This window comes from Peromyscus leucopus, chromosome 6, assembly GCF_004664715.2.
Source record: "Peromyscus leucopus breed LL Stock chromosome 6, UCI_PerLeu_2.1, whole genome shotgun sequence".
Classification (NCBI taxonomy): Eukaryota; Metazoa; Chordata; class Mammalia; order Rodentia; family Cricetidae; genus Peromyscus; species Peromyscus leucopus.
Window position 1 is genome coordinate 8,714,533 of NC_051068.1, and position 12,687 is coordinate 8,727,219.

A 12,687-nucleotide genomic window follows, 5' to 3' on the forward strand; every position below is an offset into this window, starting at 1 on the left:
GGTACCCTAATGTTCTTTCCTGTGCACAGCTCCATTCTGAACCTGCCAGGAGAGTCGACGCTGCGGCGAGACTTCCTGCGACTGCAGCTGGCCAACAAGGAGCGCTCAGAGGCGCTGCGGCGACAGCAGCTGGAGCAGCAGCAGCGGGAGAATGAGGAACACAAGCGGCAGCTGCTGGCGGAGCGCCAGAAGCGCATTGAGGAGCAGAAGGAGCAGAGGCGGAGGCTGGAGGAGGTGAGTACCATGGGGCCACCGCAGCCACCTCAGGGGTGGCACCACCTGCCCGGTGCTCATGCTTTTCAGTCCCATCTTACAAAATACACTTCCCTCACTCTCCGAACGGGGCCACGGCTTCCACCCTCCACCCATCTGCCCCTCCTAGGCGATCCTTGACCATCTTATTAAGATACCATCCCTCTCCTTGCTAGCATATTCTACTGCTTATGTCTATTGGCATGGCTCTGACCAACTTCAGACACTCTATATTTGGTTCCAGCTCCCCATTGGAAAGGACGTGGGCTTCTTTTCTCCCCTGGCCTTCTCTAGTGCCTAAAAGAGCATGTCACATATATTAGACACTTAGGAATATTTGTGGAATGAGAAAATAAACATGCAAATTAGTGAGCCAAAGGCTGAGAGTGAAAGATGAGTACTAACTAAGCCATAGTGGACAGGCCGGTCACCACATGCCAGGAAAACCAGACCCTTCTTCAGATGTTCTTCTGACACCAGGAACCACGTTCCTCATGCTCCTTCCTGCCCGGGACACTTCCTGCAGCTGGCAGGCATGATCTGCTCTCAGCAGCAGATGCTGCTGTCCTCTGGACAGGAAACCTCATCACTGATCATGGGCTCTTGGATGTTACGTCCCACACAAGGTTCTCACCCTTGTAAACTATAGATCTTTGTTTAATTCTTTTTCCTGGAATTTCACCCACATCTCCAAGCATTCCTCCTTCTGCCAGATAAATGAGAGCCTCCAGGTCAGTAAGAAACTGAGATTGTTCAGTCAGTGGGGAAATTGGGAGGCAAATGAGAGGGTCCACAACTGTATGGGAGCAGGGTGGTAATGTCAGGGGTCTCCCGAATTCCAGTCTGCTTCTTGCTCATGGGTTCCTTGATTTTGCTTTTTAAAATGGCCCACTAGAGAGTGAGAGGTTGGGGGCTACAGGATCAGATCACCTTTTTAACAGCCCATCATGGTTCAGATTCCCTCATTTAAGTCTATGAGGACCTCGGGTCATTTTTCAGTAAATCCTGGCAACCTCATTAGGACCCTGGGACCTTATTTTCAGACCTTCAACAATAATCCTCTACATTTACAATGATTTGTTTATTGAGTGACTTCTATGTGTAAGCTACCATGCAGGGAATTGCTCAGATGTGGAATCCTGTATATCATTTTCTCTCAAGAAGTGCATTTTCTGTCTTTATTTTTTCATTTTTCCTTCTCTTGTACCTGCTATGAGATATCTGAGATTTCTACCTTTATTTATCATGTGACTAAGTGACAATTTCTAGTGATTGTGAAGCACTGACAACATGACATGGACAAGGAGACAATGAGGAGTGAATATGAGCAAAGTACATGATATGTGCATATAAAATGCTGTAGTGAAAACCAGTATTTTGTGTGCACACTTTTTAAGCTTTGAAAATTAAAAAGAAAAGAAATGGAAAACAAAGAGGACAGTGAGTGAAGAGGGTCTGTAACTGCAAAGCAAGGTGCATGCTAGTCTCTCTGATCCCAGTGTCCATGTGAGGGTTCCGAGACAGGTGCTGTGGACAGCAATCAGGACATAATGTGCTTTCCAGTGTGTGGGTAAGTTCAGGACACTCGTGTAAAGACACCCACCACGTGAGGGTGTAAAGGCCCCTGCTCTCTTCTCTTGAGTCTGGTGGATGGAGGCCCGTGGTAGCGCATAGGTAGAGTGTACATGTAAGGTACAGAAGTGACCTCTGGTCCCCCTGGGGCACACCCGAGAGTCTTAGATGCTGGCAGCTCTGCTGAACTATCTATCACTGCCTGCAACCTGCCCAGGCCACCCACGGCTCTTAGACTGGCCCCCAGCCAAGGACCACAGTTTCCTTTAGTCTCTCAGAACTCTGGAACACCACAGACTCTGCTCCTTGGACTTGAGACCTCCTCCTTCTGGGTGGATCAAACCCTCCACTGAACTGCTCCCTGAACATTGGCTGGCCTGTTTTTCTTGGTGGGGCATTTCCCAGGTTCCGCTTCCCTGGTATGACCGTCTCCCCATTTCCCAGGTTCCGCTTCCGGGGTATGACAGTCTCCCCATTTCCCAGTTCGCTTCCTTTGACGTCTCCCATTTCCCAGGTTCTGCTTCCTGGTATGACAGTCTCCCCATTTCCCAGGTTCCGCTTCCCTGGTATGACAGTCTCCCCATTTCCCAGGTTCCGCTTCCCTGGTATGACAGTCTCCCCATTTCCCAGGTTCTGCTTCCTTTCTCTCCAGGTTCTGCTTCCCTGGTATGACAGTCTCCACTACTTCAGCTCCATTTGGTTCATTATCATTGGTTTCAGGCTAAAAGCGCTGGCCAGGGAGCCCTGGACAATCCACACTACCAAGCTCATGAGCATTTAAAATTCACAGGATTCTCACCATGTGAAGAGCAGATGTGGCCTTCACGTGTTTAAAATGTTGGTGTGTCTGTATATGTGTTAGTGTTCATGTGGATGTTCACATGGGAGTGCACATGCTCATGTGTGCATGTCTGCACAGGTCAGGATGGAACCTCAAAGGGCATTCTTCAGGTGCTGCCCATCTTTTCTCTGGTGATGGATTCTCTCACAGGCCTGAAGCTTGCTAAGCAGGCTAGGCCAGCTGGCCAGGAGGCCCCAAGACCTTCCTGTCTCCACCCACCGAGTGCTGGCTTTACAAATATGCATCATGTGGGTCCTGGGGATTGAACCCGTGTCCTCTTCCTTGTAGAGCAAGCACTTTCCTCGCTGAGCTATCTCTCCAAACCCAGTTTGTTTGTTTGTTTGTCACATGAATTCTGGGCTGTTGAACCCAAGTTCTTAGTCAGTATGAAATCTTCCCCGAAGGTAGCTCCAAACTAAATCATGTGTCATGTTCGGGGGCTTCGCTGCAGAGTCTTGCTTCATGACACTGTTTTACATCCTAGCCCTGGCTTGTAGCTCTGTGGTAGTTTGCCTTGCACAGCTGGTGATCTCTGGGCCATGGCAAACAGCTGTGCTGAGCAGGTGTTCAGCGTTGAACTAGGTTCTCCTTCACACACCAGGCCAGTGCTACTGCAAGGCCTCCTCAGTGTTCTTCAGTGGCATTTATGGGCGCTTCTTCCATGGGTGTGAGTAAGGCACTGTGCACAGAGAGATACCCTCAGCTCCATGGCCTCAGTGGAAGGTGTCCGCACGCCTGAGGGCTGAACCTCCTGCCCTGCGATGGTCAGTGGGAACCAGGCTTCTCGGGAGAATCAGGAGCTCGTGGAGTTGGTCATTTACACTGGCTTTATCTTTGTGGACCTTTCTCTTGCCCTGGGTGTGTCCCACCCACAGACAGGCACATGAGGCCACATGCAGCCCAGAATTACTATGAATGCGGCCCAGCCAGCTTACTTAAAGCACCCTCAGTTTGTGTGTGTTTTTTGTGACTCTGTTGTGGTGTTGTCAGGAATAAACCTGCAGATGTCAATGCTGTGTCCTAATGTTAAATGCTATAGCTTAAGGGAAGAAAGCAGATTGTCACATAATGGGTTGGCTGTAAGTACTGAACCTGGATCACAACAATCCTTGCTCCCAGAGGATTGTATCCCTCTCCTTATCTGCCAGCCTAGCCTGCCGTAAACACTTGTGCCTCTGGTGGCTAGCACAGGAACTTGGGCTGCATGGGCATATAGAAACTGTGTAGTTCTGCTTGAAATTTAGCTTCCTTTGGTCATATGGGCTTTTGTGGGCATGCTGGGAATCATATTCCCAATTCTGAATAAAGGCCTCGTGGTTGCCTACCTGGTATCACAGGAATGATGGGCTGGAGCTCTCGTATTTGGTGACCTCAGATGTCAGCTCCCACCAGGGGCCCCTAAGGACACTTTCTGTGTCCTTTGCTTTTGTTCTGCGCCTGCCTGCATACGACTGGGATCAGTGTTGGTAATTCTCAGAAGGACTTTGACTATAGCTCAATGTAGTCATGGATCTGCTTAGACAAGGGGCATAGCCTGGGGCTGATTAAATGGTGGTAACCAGACCAGTTTTGACCATTGATAGAGGAAAATACACAAGTAAGTTCCAGGAACTTGCTGAAACTCAGCCAAGGTGAGTCAGTTCATCACTAGTGACAAAACTACACAGGGATCCTCTCTCCTATTTTTCCGGCTCAGTAAGCATTTTTATTACTCAGCTGGGACAAACCTCCCCCTGGCACTGTGCATCAGAGCAAGCCGGCACCTGGAAGCACTGTGGCCCTGCTCTGGAACAGACTAATGAATTTGGATCAGGTCCCTGGTGCTGATTGATCTTGCATAGGTTTTTTGAAAAGACCAGTGATTTCTCTCAGCTTGCCATCATATTAATGGAAAAATTTAAGAGTCAATATGTAGGCACCACATATAGAAGCTCCAATTCAGACAATGAAGTAGAAGACTATTGAGAAGGATGCAGTATTTTAGTCAGCAACATCGACTACAAGAACCAGATGTGATGGCCCACACCTGAAATCTCAGTATTTGGGAGTCAGAGACAGGAGGATTGCTATGAGTTCAAGGCCAACCTAGGATGCATTTCAAGACCCTATCTCAAAAACAAAACACAAGTGAATCAGCCTCAGCCCCTCGTGCTGCCAAGACCAGGATCCTGGCTTTCCTTTTTTACTGTGTGGCTCTGAGTGCATTCATTAGCATTCCTCTGCCTCAGTTTCCACACTTCTAAAACTCAGGGTAACAATAGCATCTTATGCAGCTATTAACCAAGCAATTCCCAGAAACCTCCAGCATATCGCCAACACGTGGCGTTCCGGGTGCAGTAACTGTTGCTGTTCTGACTAAGGCCAGAGGAATTTTCAACATTTGAGCTTCTTCCTGTACACAGTGAAAGCTGGAGTTTATGAAAAGAAATGGGCCAGAAGGCAAGCACCTTCTCAGGCTTTGGAATGAACACTTGTTACAACACCCACTCAGAATGTGGTGGGAAGGGAAAACAGTCTGGTAGGTGAGTGTGACAGTAAACTACCCCAGCTTTGTAGGCCAGGAGGCCAGGTTTAATTCCAGATCTGCGGTCTTGGGAAGTTTACTTAACCTCTCTGAACCTCAGCTGCTTTACATGTATATTCAGCACAGTTATATTGACTTCGGAGGATCACCGTGGGAACTATGTGAAAAACACGCCTGACACAAGACATAGGTTAAGATTTTTGTACTAATGTTTTGTTGTATTCAGGAACAGTGAGAGACTAAGTCACCAAGGATCGTTTATTTTACTTTTATAGAGAAGATTTTTTTATTCTATTTTCACTAATGTGCCTTCCCTGTCCACCCCTTTGTGGTGGCTTTTTCCTGAAAGCACCTTGTTCTTTGTGTTCTGGCTTTCTGCCTGCTGTGAGCTTATGGGTGGGAACTGGCCTGACCAGCCCGGGCAGCATCCCCAGGGCGCACCTTGTCAGTAGGGCCGCAGCCACTTTGGGACCTCTGCTTTCGCCAGCAGAGTCCGCAGGACTGCGCAAAGCTCTGTATGTAGAAAGATGCTCTTGCCTGTATTTCTTTCTGTTGTTGTCTTAGTTTCTTGTTTGTTGCTCTGATAAAACACCTGACCAAAAGCATCTTGGGGAGACAGGGGTTTGTTTGTCTTACAACTTCATGCTGCAGACTATCACGGGGGGTGGGGGGAATAAAAGCAGAAACTCAAAGCAGTTAGTCTGATTAAATCTGTAAATCAAGAGCAAAAAGAAATGCATCCATGCTGCCGACTTGCTAGGTACTTACGCTTAGCTGTGCTTCTTCTCCTACGCCGTCCAGGATGTCTGTGCAGGGAATGGTGCTGCCCACAGGGGGAGGTCTTCCCACAGCAGTCAACAGTCAGGACAGTCCTCCATAAACACGCTCACCTGATCAAGGCAAGCTTCCTTCCCAGGTGATTTCTAAGTTGTGGCAAGTTGACATTTAAAACTAACCACCACAATCATTAAGTATAATCCCTGCATTACTATCAAGTGGTTTTATAAAGTCTTGTCTAAGATCTAAACAAGACCCATAAGATAGAGATCTTCCCAGGTCTGCATAGTAAGCCTCAGGCAGGAGAGACACAGAGCCCTAGGCTGCCAATCTCTACCCCGCCGTTTTCTGCCTTAGTCATCTTGAGCAAATCCTGATTTTGTTATTCATCAGCTTACTCATTTACAAAATGGGATAATAATCATTTGAGAGATTGAGTCAATTCATAAAAAGAATTTATAACAGTATCTAGTGATCTCTGGCCATGGTGGCATGTGCCATAACAGTATCTGGTAATTGCTGGGCATGGTGGCATGTGCCTGTAATTCCAGCACTTAAGAAGCAGAATTCTCCATAGTTCACGGGTAGTATAGTAGACACAGCATGGTTGAGGCCAGCCTGGGCTACACAAGAGCGTGTCTCCAAAGACAAACATGAAGGGAGGGTGCCCACTACTCAATCAGTCCCAGAGAGCTTGCTTTTGCAGCAGGTCTGGCTTTGTGTGCGATGCCTCTGAGCCCTGTGGAGGGAGGGTTTTAAACCCTGTGCCGAGGTTAGAGATGCTGCTGAAAGGTGTCCTCGCTTTGTACAGACCCCTTCCTGTGCTTTTCAAGAATGGAGAGGACTGCCTGGTATCTGGTGCCTACCACTTCTAATGTTACAGAACAAGATTAGAGTCAGACAGGCGCTAACCCTTGGTTTATCTAGGGTGCCTTTGATTACATACATGCAGAATTAGTAAGTAGTCAAGGCCTGCCTGAACATGCATCATGGGTCACAGGCCTGGCCTCCATCATCCAGGGTCTTCTCACAGCCTCTGTTGTTATGACCGGTCCATGTGCCTTGTAGTTCACAGTTTTCTTAGTTATGTCTTACCTAGGAGATCTACAATAAAATGGTGTCATTGGGACATTCATTCACAGGACACTGAAATGGGACTGTTTCCATTTCTACTTTTGTTTTCTTCGGTGAGCCACTTGAGTAGACCATCGCCTACACAGTGATCTCAGCCAGCTGCTCCCTAAAAGCAAGAACAGCGTTGGTCAGACAGACTCCCTGGCTTCCCTGTGGCCATGCCTCCTTACAAACTCGTGGGCTTTGGCAGCACATTCCTATTTCTTTCCTAACAACTCTAATGTTGGAAAATTTGTCTTGTTATTGACTCAGCCCTTGTGATATGCTACATTCAAATACATTCTGCCAAATATCCAAAATGCCTTCCTCATCAGCACAGGAAGTGTTTGAAGAGTTCTCCTTTCCACAGGGGATGTAAGTCGGCACCTTCAATGTCAGCTCAGACACCCTGGAATGGCCCTCTCTGTGAATGCAGTATCCATTAACTCACTGATAACACACTTGTCTCCATGGCACTCAGTCCCAGGCTCTCTCACTGGGGCTTTGGCGTGTTAGGGCAGGAATTAAAGGGTTTTATCTGCACTTGACACTTATGCTAAGCCACAGAGCCTTGTGTATTAGGGATGACCACTGCGCCATTCCTGTTCCTCCGTGTGGTGCCTGGAGAAGCCCTAGTTCTGGAGAAACCGAGACTTGGCATATAACCGGGAGCTCATGAATAATCACGTTTATAACCATTCATGGCAGAGATGGGATTAGATTCCTTCATTAAGGTTGCTCAAGGCAAAATCAGCCTAGAACCTTCCTTTCTCCTTTTATCCGTAAAAGAGCAGCTTGCATGTGTGTTCTCAGGGAGCTTAACCATGGGCTGCCCGCTGATCAAAAGTACTCTTCAGTAGAGACGAGGCTTCCTTCCGGCCTCGGATTAAAGCAAATGCAGAAAGAAGGGATGGACTATCTCTAGCCTGTCTAGCCTTTCCAGGGCTCTCTGGTTACTGTTTCTATAAAGAAAGGGTCAAGACAGAAAAAGGACAATTGGCAAAACCACAGACATGGTTCACTTGGTATACATGCACATGGCAGAACTATGCAGAGTATATGCCCTGTTGGTATACATGCACATGTCAGAACTATGCGGAGTATGTGCCCTGTTGGTATACATGCACATGTCAGAACTATGCAGAGTATATGCCCTGTTGGTATACATGCACATGTCAGAACTATGCAGGGTATATGCCCTGTTGGTATACATGCACATGTCAGAACTATGCAGGGTTTATGCCCTGTTGGTATACATGCACATGGCAGAACTATGCAGGGTATATGCCCTGTTGGTATACATGCACATGGCAGAACTATGCGGAGTATGTGCCCTGTTGGTATACATGCACATGTCAGAACTATGCAGGGTATATGCCCTGTTGGTATACAAGCACATGTCAGAACTATGTGGAGTATATGCCCTGTTGGTATACATGCACATGGCAGAACTATGCAGAGTATATGCCCTGGCTATCCACTTACCCCGGACTGGACTCCAGTAAGATACAGGCTGGGTGTGGTGCTGTTCTTAGCTGCACACAGAGTGATGGGTGTACTTGTCTCAAAAGGAGGGGAAACTAGACAAGGTAACAGGAGGAAAAACCTTAGAAATGTACGTGATACCACAAGAGGTGCATGGTGTCATAAACTCGCAGACCTTTGATCCTTATTTGGCATTATTATTCCTTTCATTCTGTTTATTACACTGATGTGTTATAAAATCAGAGGTGCCTGGCCACTTCATCATTTTTATGCCCTGCCTATTTTTAAAAAATGCTTGGACCTCTACTTTTCAGGACAAGGCAACCATGCCCTCCTTCTGCAGTGGTTAGTTTTCAATGGTCTTTCCCAAATTGAAGCTTGGGCAAACACTAGACATAGAATGTCCAGATGTGTATGAATGCCTTTGTCACAAGTACAGCTCCTGGAAAGCTTGAAGTGAGCAGTCCTGTTTAAAGTGAGGAGCATGTGTGATGTGTAGACGATTCAAAGGACCACAGTGGTCCTTTCATGCAGAGCACCCTTGATCACAGAGCCCCTGAGCTGAAGGGATGGCTTGAGGCCCTTGCCGAGAAGCCAGACATCATCCCGAAGAAGCTGCTCTCCAGCCCTCTAGAGGGAAGCCAGATCTGTCATGGTCCTCGTGGGGTCTCCTCTCACCACTTCCAGGAGGTCACTCTGGAACTCTCCAAGGGCAGCCCATAATTTTTCATTCAGAATCTTTTTTTTCCTTTTCAAGGCAGCACATCCTGGCTCAGACCCTTTGAAGGTCTACAGGGCCACTGTATTAGAAGTTTAGATGATAGTATCTACTTCAACATACAACACTGACTCTCTCATTAAATGTTTATAGAGAATGTATTTCTGATCCAGTGTTCTATCTCTGGAAGCCTTCCTGACTCCTCTCCCTACCCCACTACATGAACATTACAATTAGGAAATATTCTCAAGTGTGGGTGTCTCTCTGGGCTCATAGGATGGAGATGTGGGATGTATAGAAGACGGACATAGAAGCAAGGATCGCCTGTTGTCTACTATTTGTTATGTTTCTCTGTAACTTTTCTTCATTCCAAAAAGAGAACTTAATATTGCTTATAGTGGTTAGTACAAGTAAAAATAAAATATATAAGAAAATAAAAAGGAACATAAAATAGAAGAGAAAGATGAGTTAAAAGCAGGAACTGGGCTGGTTCATTGAATTCTTACATAACGTGACATTCAGTGATAACAGCTGGCAGATGTGGCCATCAGTATGGCTCTGAGCATCCTGGCACCTAAGAAACCCAACAGAGATCCCAGTTGTCCATCAGAGGAGAAGGTGTGCCCTGTAATGTCACTCGGGAGTGACTGTGTGTCCCCACGCCTGTGAGAAGTCTGTCTGAGGGTTGAAGTGACAGCCTCTGGCAGGAATGTGAAGACTGGAAGCTTTCATACTTCCTCACTGAAACTGACTAACCAGCTCACTTGCAAACACCATCCACCTAGGAGCGTCCTAAATGGATGGGCAAGCAGAGGATCAGAACTTGCCCGGGGATGGCTAATCTTCCTTGTCAACTTGACTGGATTTCCAATCACCTCCAGGCATATCTGAGAATGTCTCCAGACAGGTTTAGCTGAGGATGGTGGCACCAATCCCTGGGCTGAGGGTCCAGAGGAAGGAAGGAAGGAGAAGGCAAGCTGAGCACCAGCTTCCATCTCGCCACTTCCTGACTCAGTGGGACCAGCTGCCTCCCACTCCTCACTCCACGCCTCCCTGTCCACAATGGACATGATGTCCATGATGGACGTCAGACCCTGAGCAGAGAGAAGCCCTTCCTTGCTTCAGTGGCTTTTGTCAGATGTTGGGCACACTGAGGGGAAATAGCAGTTTTTCCTCTCCCCCGTCGGTGCAGAGCCACAGAAGGCATACATGCAGGAAGGACCACATCTGCACCAGATGATAAGGCCCCGATTGTATCACCCGGAGAGCATGCAGGGCCACTGCTTTCCTTCACTCCAACCAGGAGAAAACCATTGAAACTCCGTTAAGAACCAACTGAATTTCTAATTTTAGGGAATTCAACTGTTGGCAATGCCTCCCAGAAGATACAGATGAGAACTTCCAGCCCACTCCTTGTGAGTGGCATTATCTGCCAAGAACTGTCATCTGGCTGGTTAAAGACATTCTCTCTAATGGCAGGACCACAATAATCATTAAACATAATTCAAATGCAACCTAAGAATATTGCTTTAATCTTTCTCATCATTCTTTCCAGCTCAGGTTTGCAACCTTATTTTATTTTCATACTTTTCTCCAACATGGCAAATAGTTGTGTCAGGACCAATTGCAGGTGACTGTGGTTTGGTTGCTGTTTGGATTTTGCAACGTTCTCAATCTCATTTGGGCATTCTGTGAAGGACTTCTAGCCTGTGAGAGACGCCTCAGAAGGGCAGGTCTAATTTCAGTTTCTGGAAGGCTTCCTTGCACTCAGTCCTAGTTTTCTTTCTGCTGCTGTGACGAATACCCTGACTAAAAAGCCACTATGGAGAGAAAGGGTTTATTTAGCTCAAAAGTTCACCTTGCCATCCATTATTGCATAAAGTCAAGGCAGGAACTCAAGTGGCCGGTCACATCACATCCACAATCGAGAGCAGGGAGAAACAAATCAACAATGCTGCTTGCTTTCAGCTAGCTTTTCTCACTCTGTACAGCCCAGCCCATGAAGTGGTGCTGCCCATAGTGGGCTGAGTCCTCCTCCATCAATTATCAAGACAGTTCTCTACAGACATGCTCACAGAGCAACCTGATCTAGACAATTCCCAAATTAAAACTCTTGTCCCAGGTGATTCTAGGCTGTGTCAAGTAGACAGTTAAAATTGGCTAGCATGTTCCCCTTGGGTTGTTTTTCTGGCCTTCAGTCATCAATGCAACAAATATGAGCAATGACCCAATGTGTGTGAGAAACATACAGGGAAGGGCTGGAGGCTGCCAAGACAGCTCAGCCATTAAAAGGGCTTCCTGATCTTGCGAAGAAGCGTGGTTCAGTCCCTAGGATCCACACTGGGTGGCTAACGGCTGCTTGTGACCCCAGTGCAGGGGGATCCAACACCCTCTTCTGGCCCCTTAGGGTGATATGTGTGTGTGGTATACATAAATTCATTCAGGCATACATACATACACAAATAAAAATTAAGTAAATAAATCATTTTTAAAAGATAAAACCTAGAATGGAGACACACAGTAGCTTTCAATCTAGATCACAAAATTGATAAAACCAGCACAAAAAGTAATATAAATCATGATGCAATACATGTCATTAGTACTGATTAGAAGAAAATACCAAAATGCTTTAAAAGAATAGTGTGTTAGTGTCTTCTCACCCCGCACCCCCGTCCCAAGGTTTTTGTTCTGTTGAGTTCCAGACACTTTTCCTTTGAACAGAGTCTCATTCTATAGCCCTGACGGATTTTAAACTCCTGGTATTCCTTCTGCCTCAGCCTTCCCAGTGCTGGGTAGGATTACAGCCACACAGCATCATGTCTAGCACAACACATCACTACATGTACCTGCCGGGTACCATGACCTATGCGAGGCTGAAGCTGAGCAGGAGTTGAGCCATGGCCTTGTCCTCTAAGAGCTGCTTGTAGAGACAGTCACCAAAGGCAGAAATTTTCTTTGACGTGTTTTGATATGTCTCTTCCAACGGCCCCATGCCCAAAAGGAGAGACCATAAACATCTTTCTAGGAAAGGCATCAACCTTGAGACACACAGTTGGAAACTGGCAGGGTGCCCTCGGAAGGCTGGGGAGGTAATTTATTTTTCTAACTTCACAGCGGGAACCGAAGCCCTGGCAGATGCCTCCATGTGTGACCAGTGGCTGATCTGAGTGAGATCGTTATTAATTATTAGCCACTTTTGAGTGTCTTTCTCAGAAGCTGCAGAACACTTGGGAAGCCTACCTTCTTCAATTGCGATCAATACTGTGTGTGCCTTGCATGGGAACCTGAGTGGCATGTAATTATAAAACAGTATTGATTCCTGGCAGACGGACTGAAAACGGACAAATCTTCCACATAAGATTCAGCTAAATCTTCAAAGGGCTTGATTATTTTTTTTTCCTCAAG

The 12,687-nt window shown here is 46.9% G+C and overlaps 1 protein-coding gene across 1 annotated transcript in view; it reads left to right on the plus strand.

The window, feature by feature from the left end:
* Window positions 1-12,687, plus strand: part of Tnik (TRAF2 and NCK interacting kinase) — a 413,176-nt gene that overhangs the window by 324,401 nt on the left and 76,088 nt on the right. Inside the window, 1 exon segment of the mRNA XM_028875813.2 lies at window positions 30-234. Within this exon segment, the coding sequence (XP_028731646.1) occupies window positions 30-234 (205 nt within the window).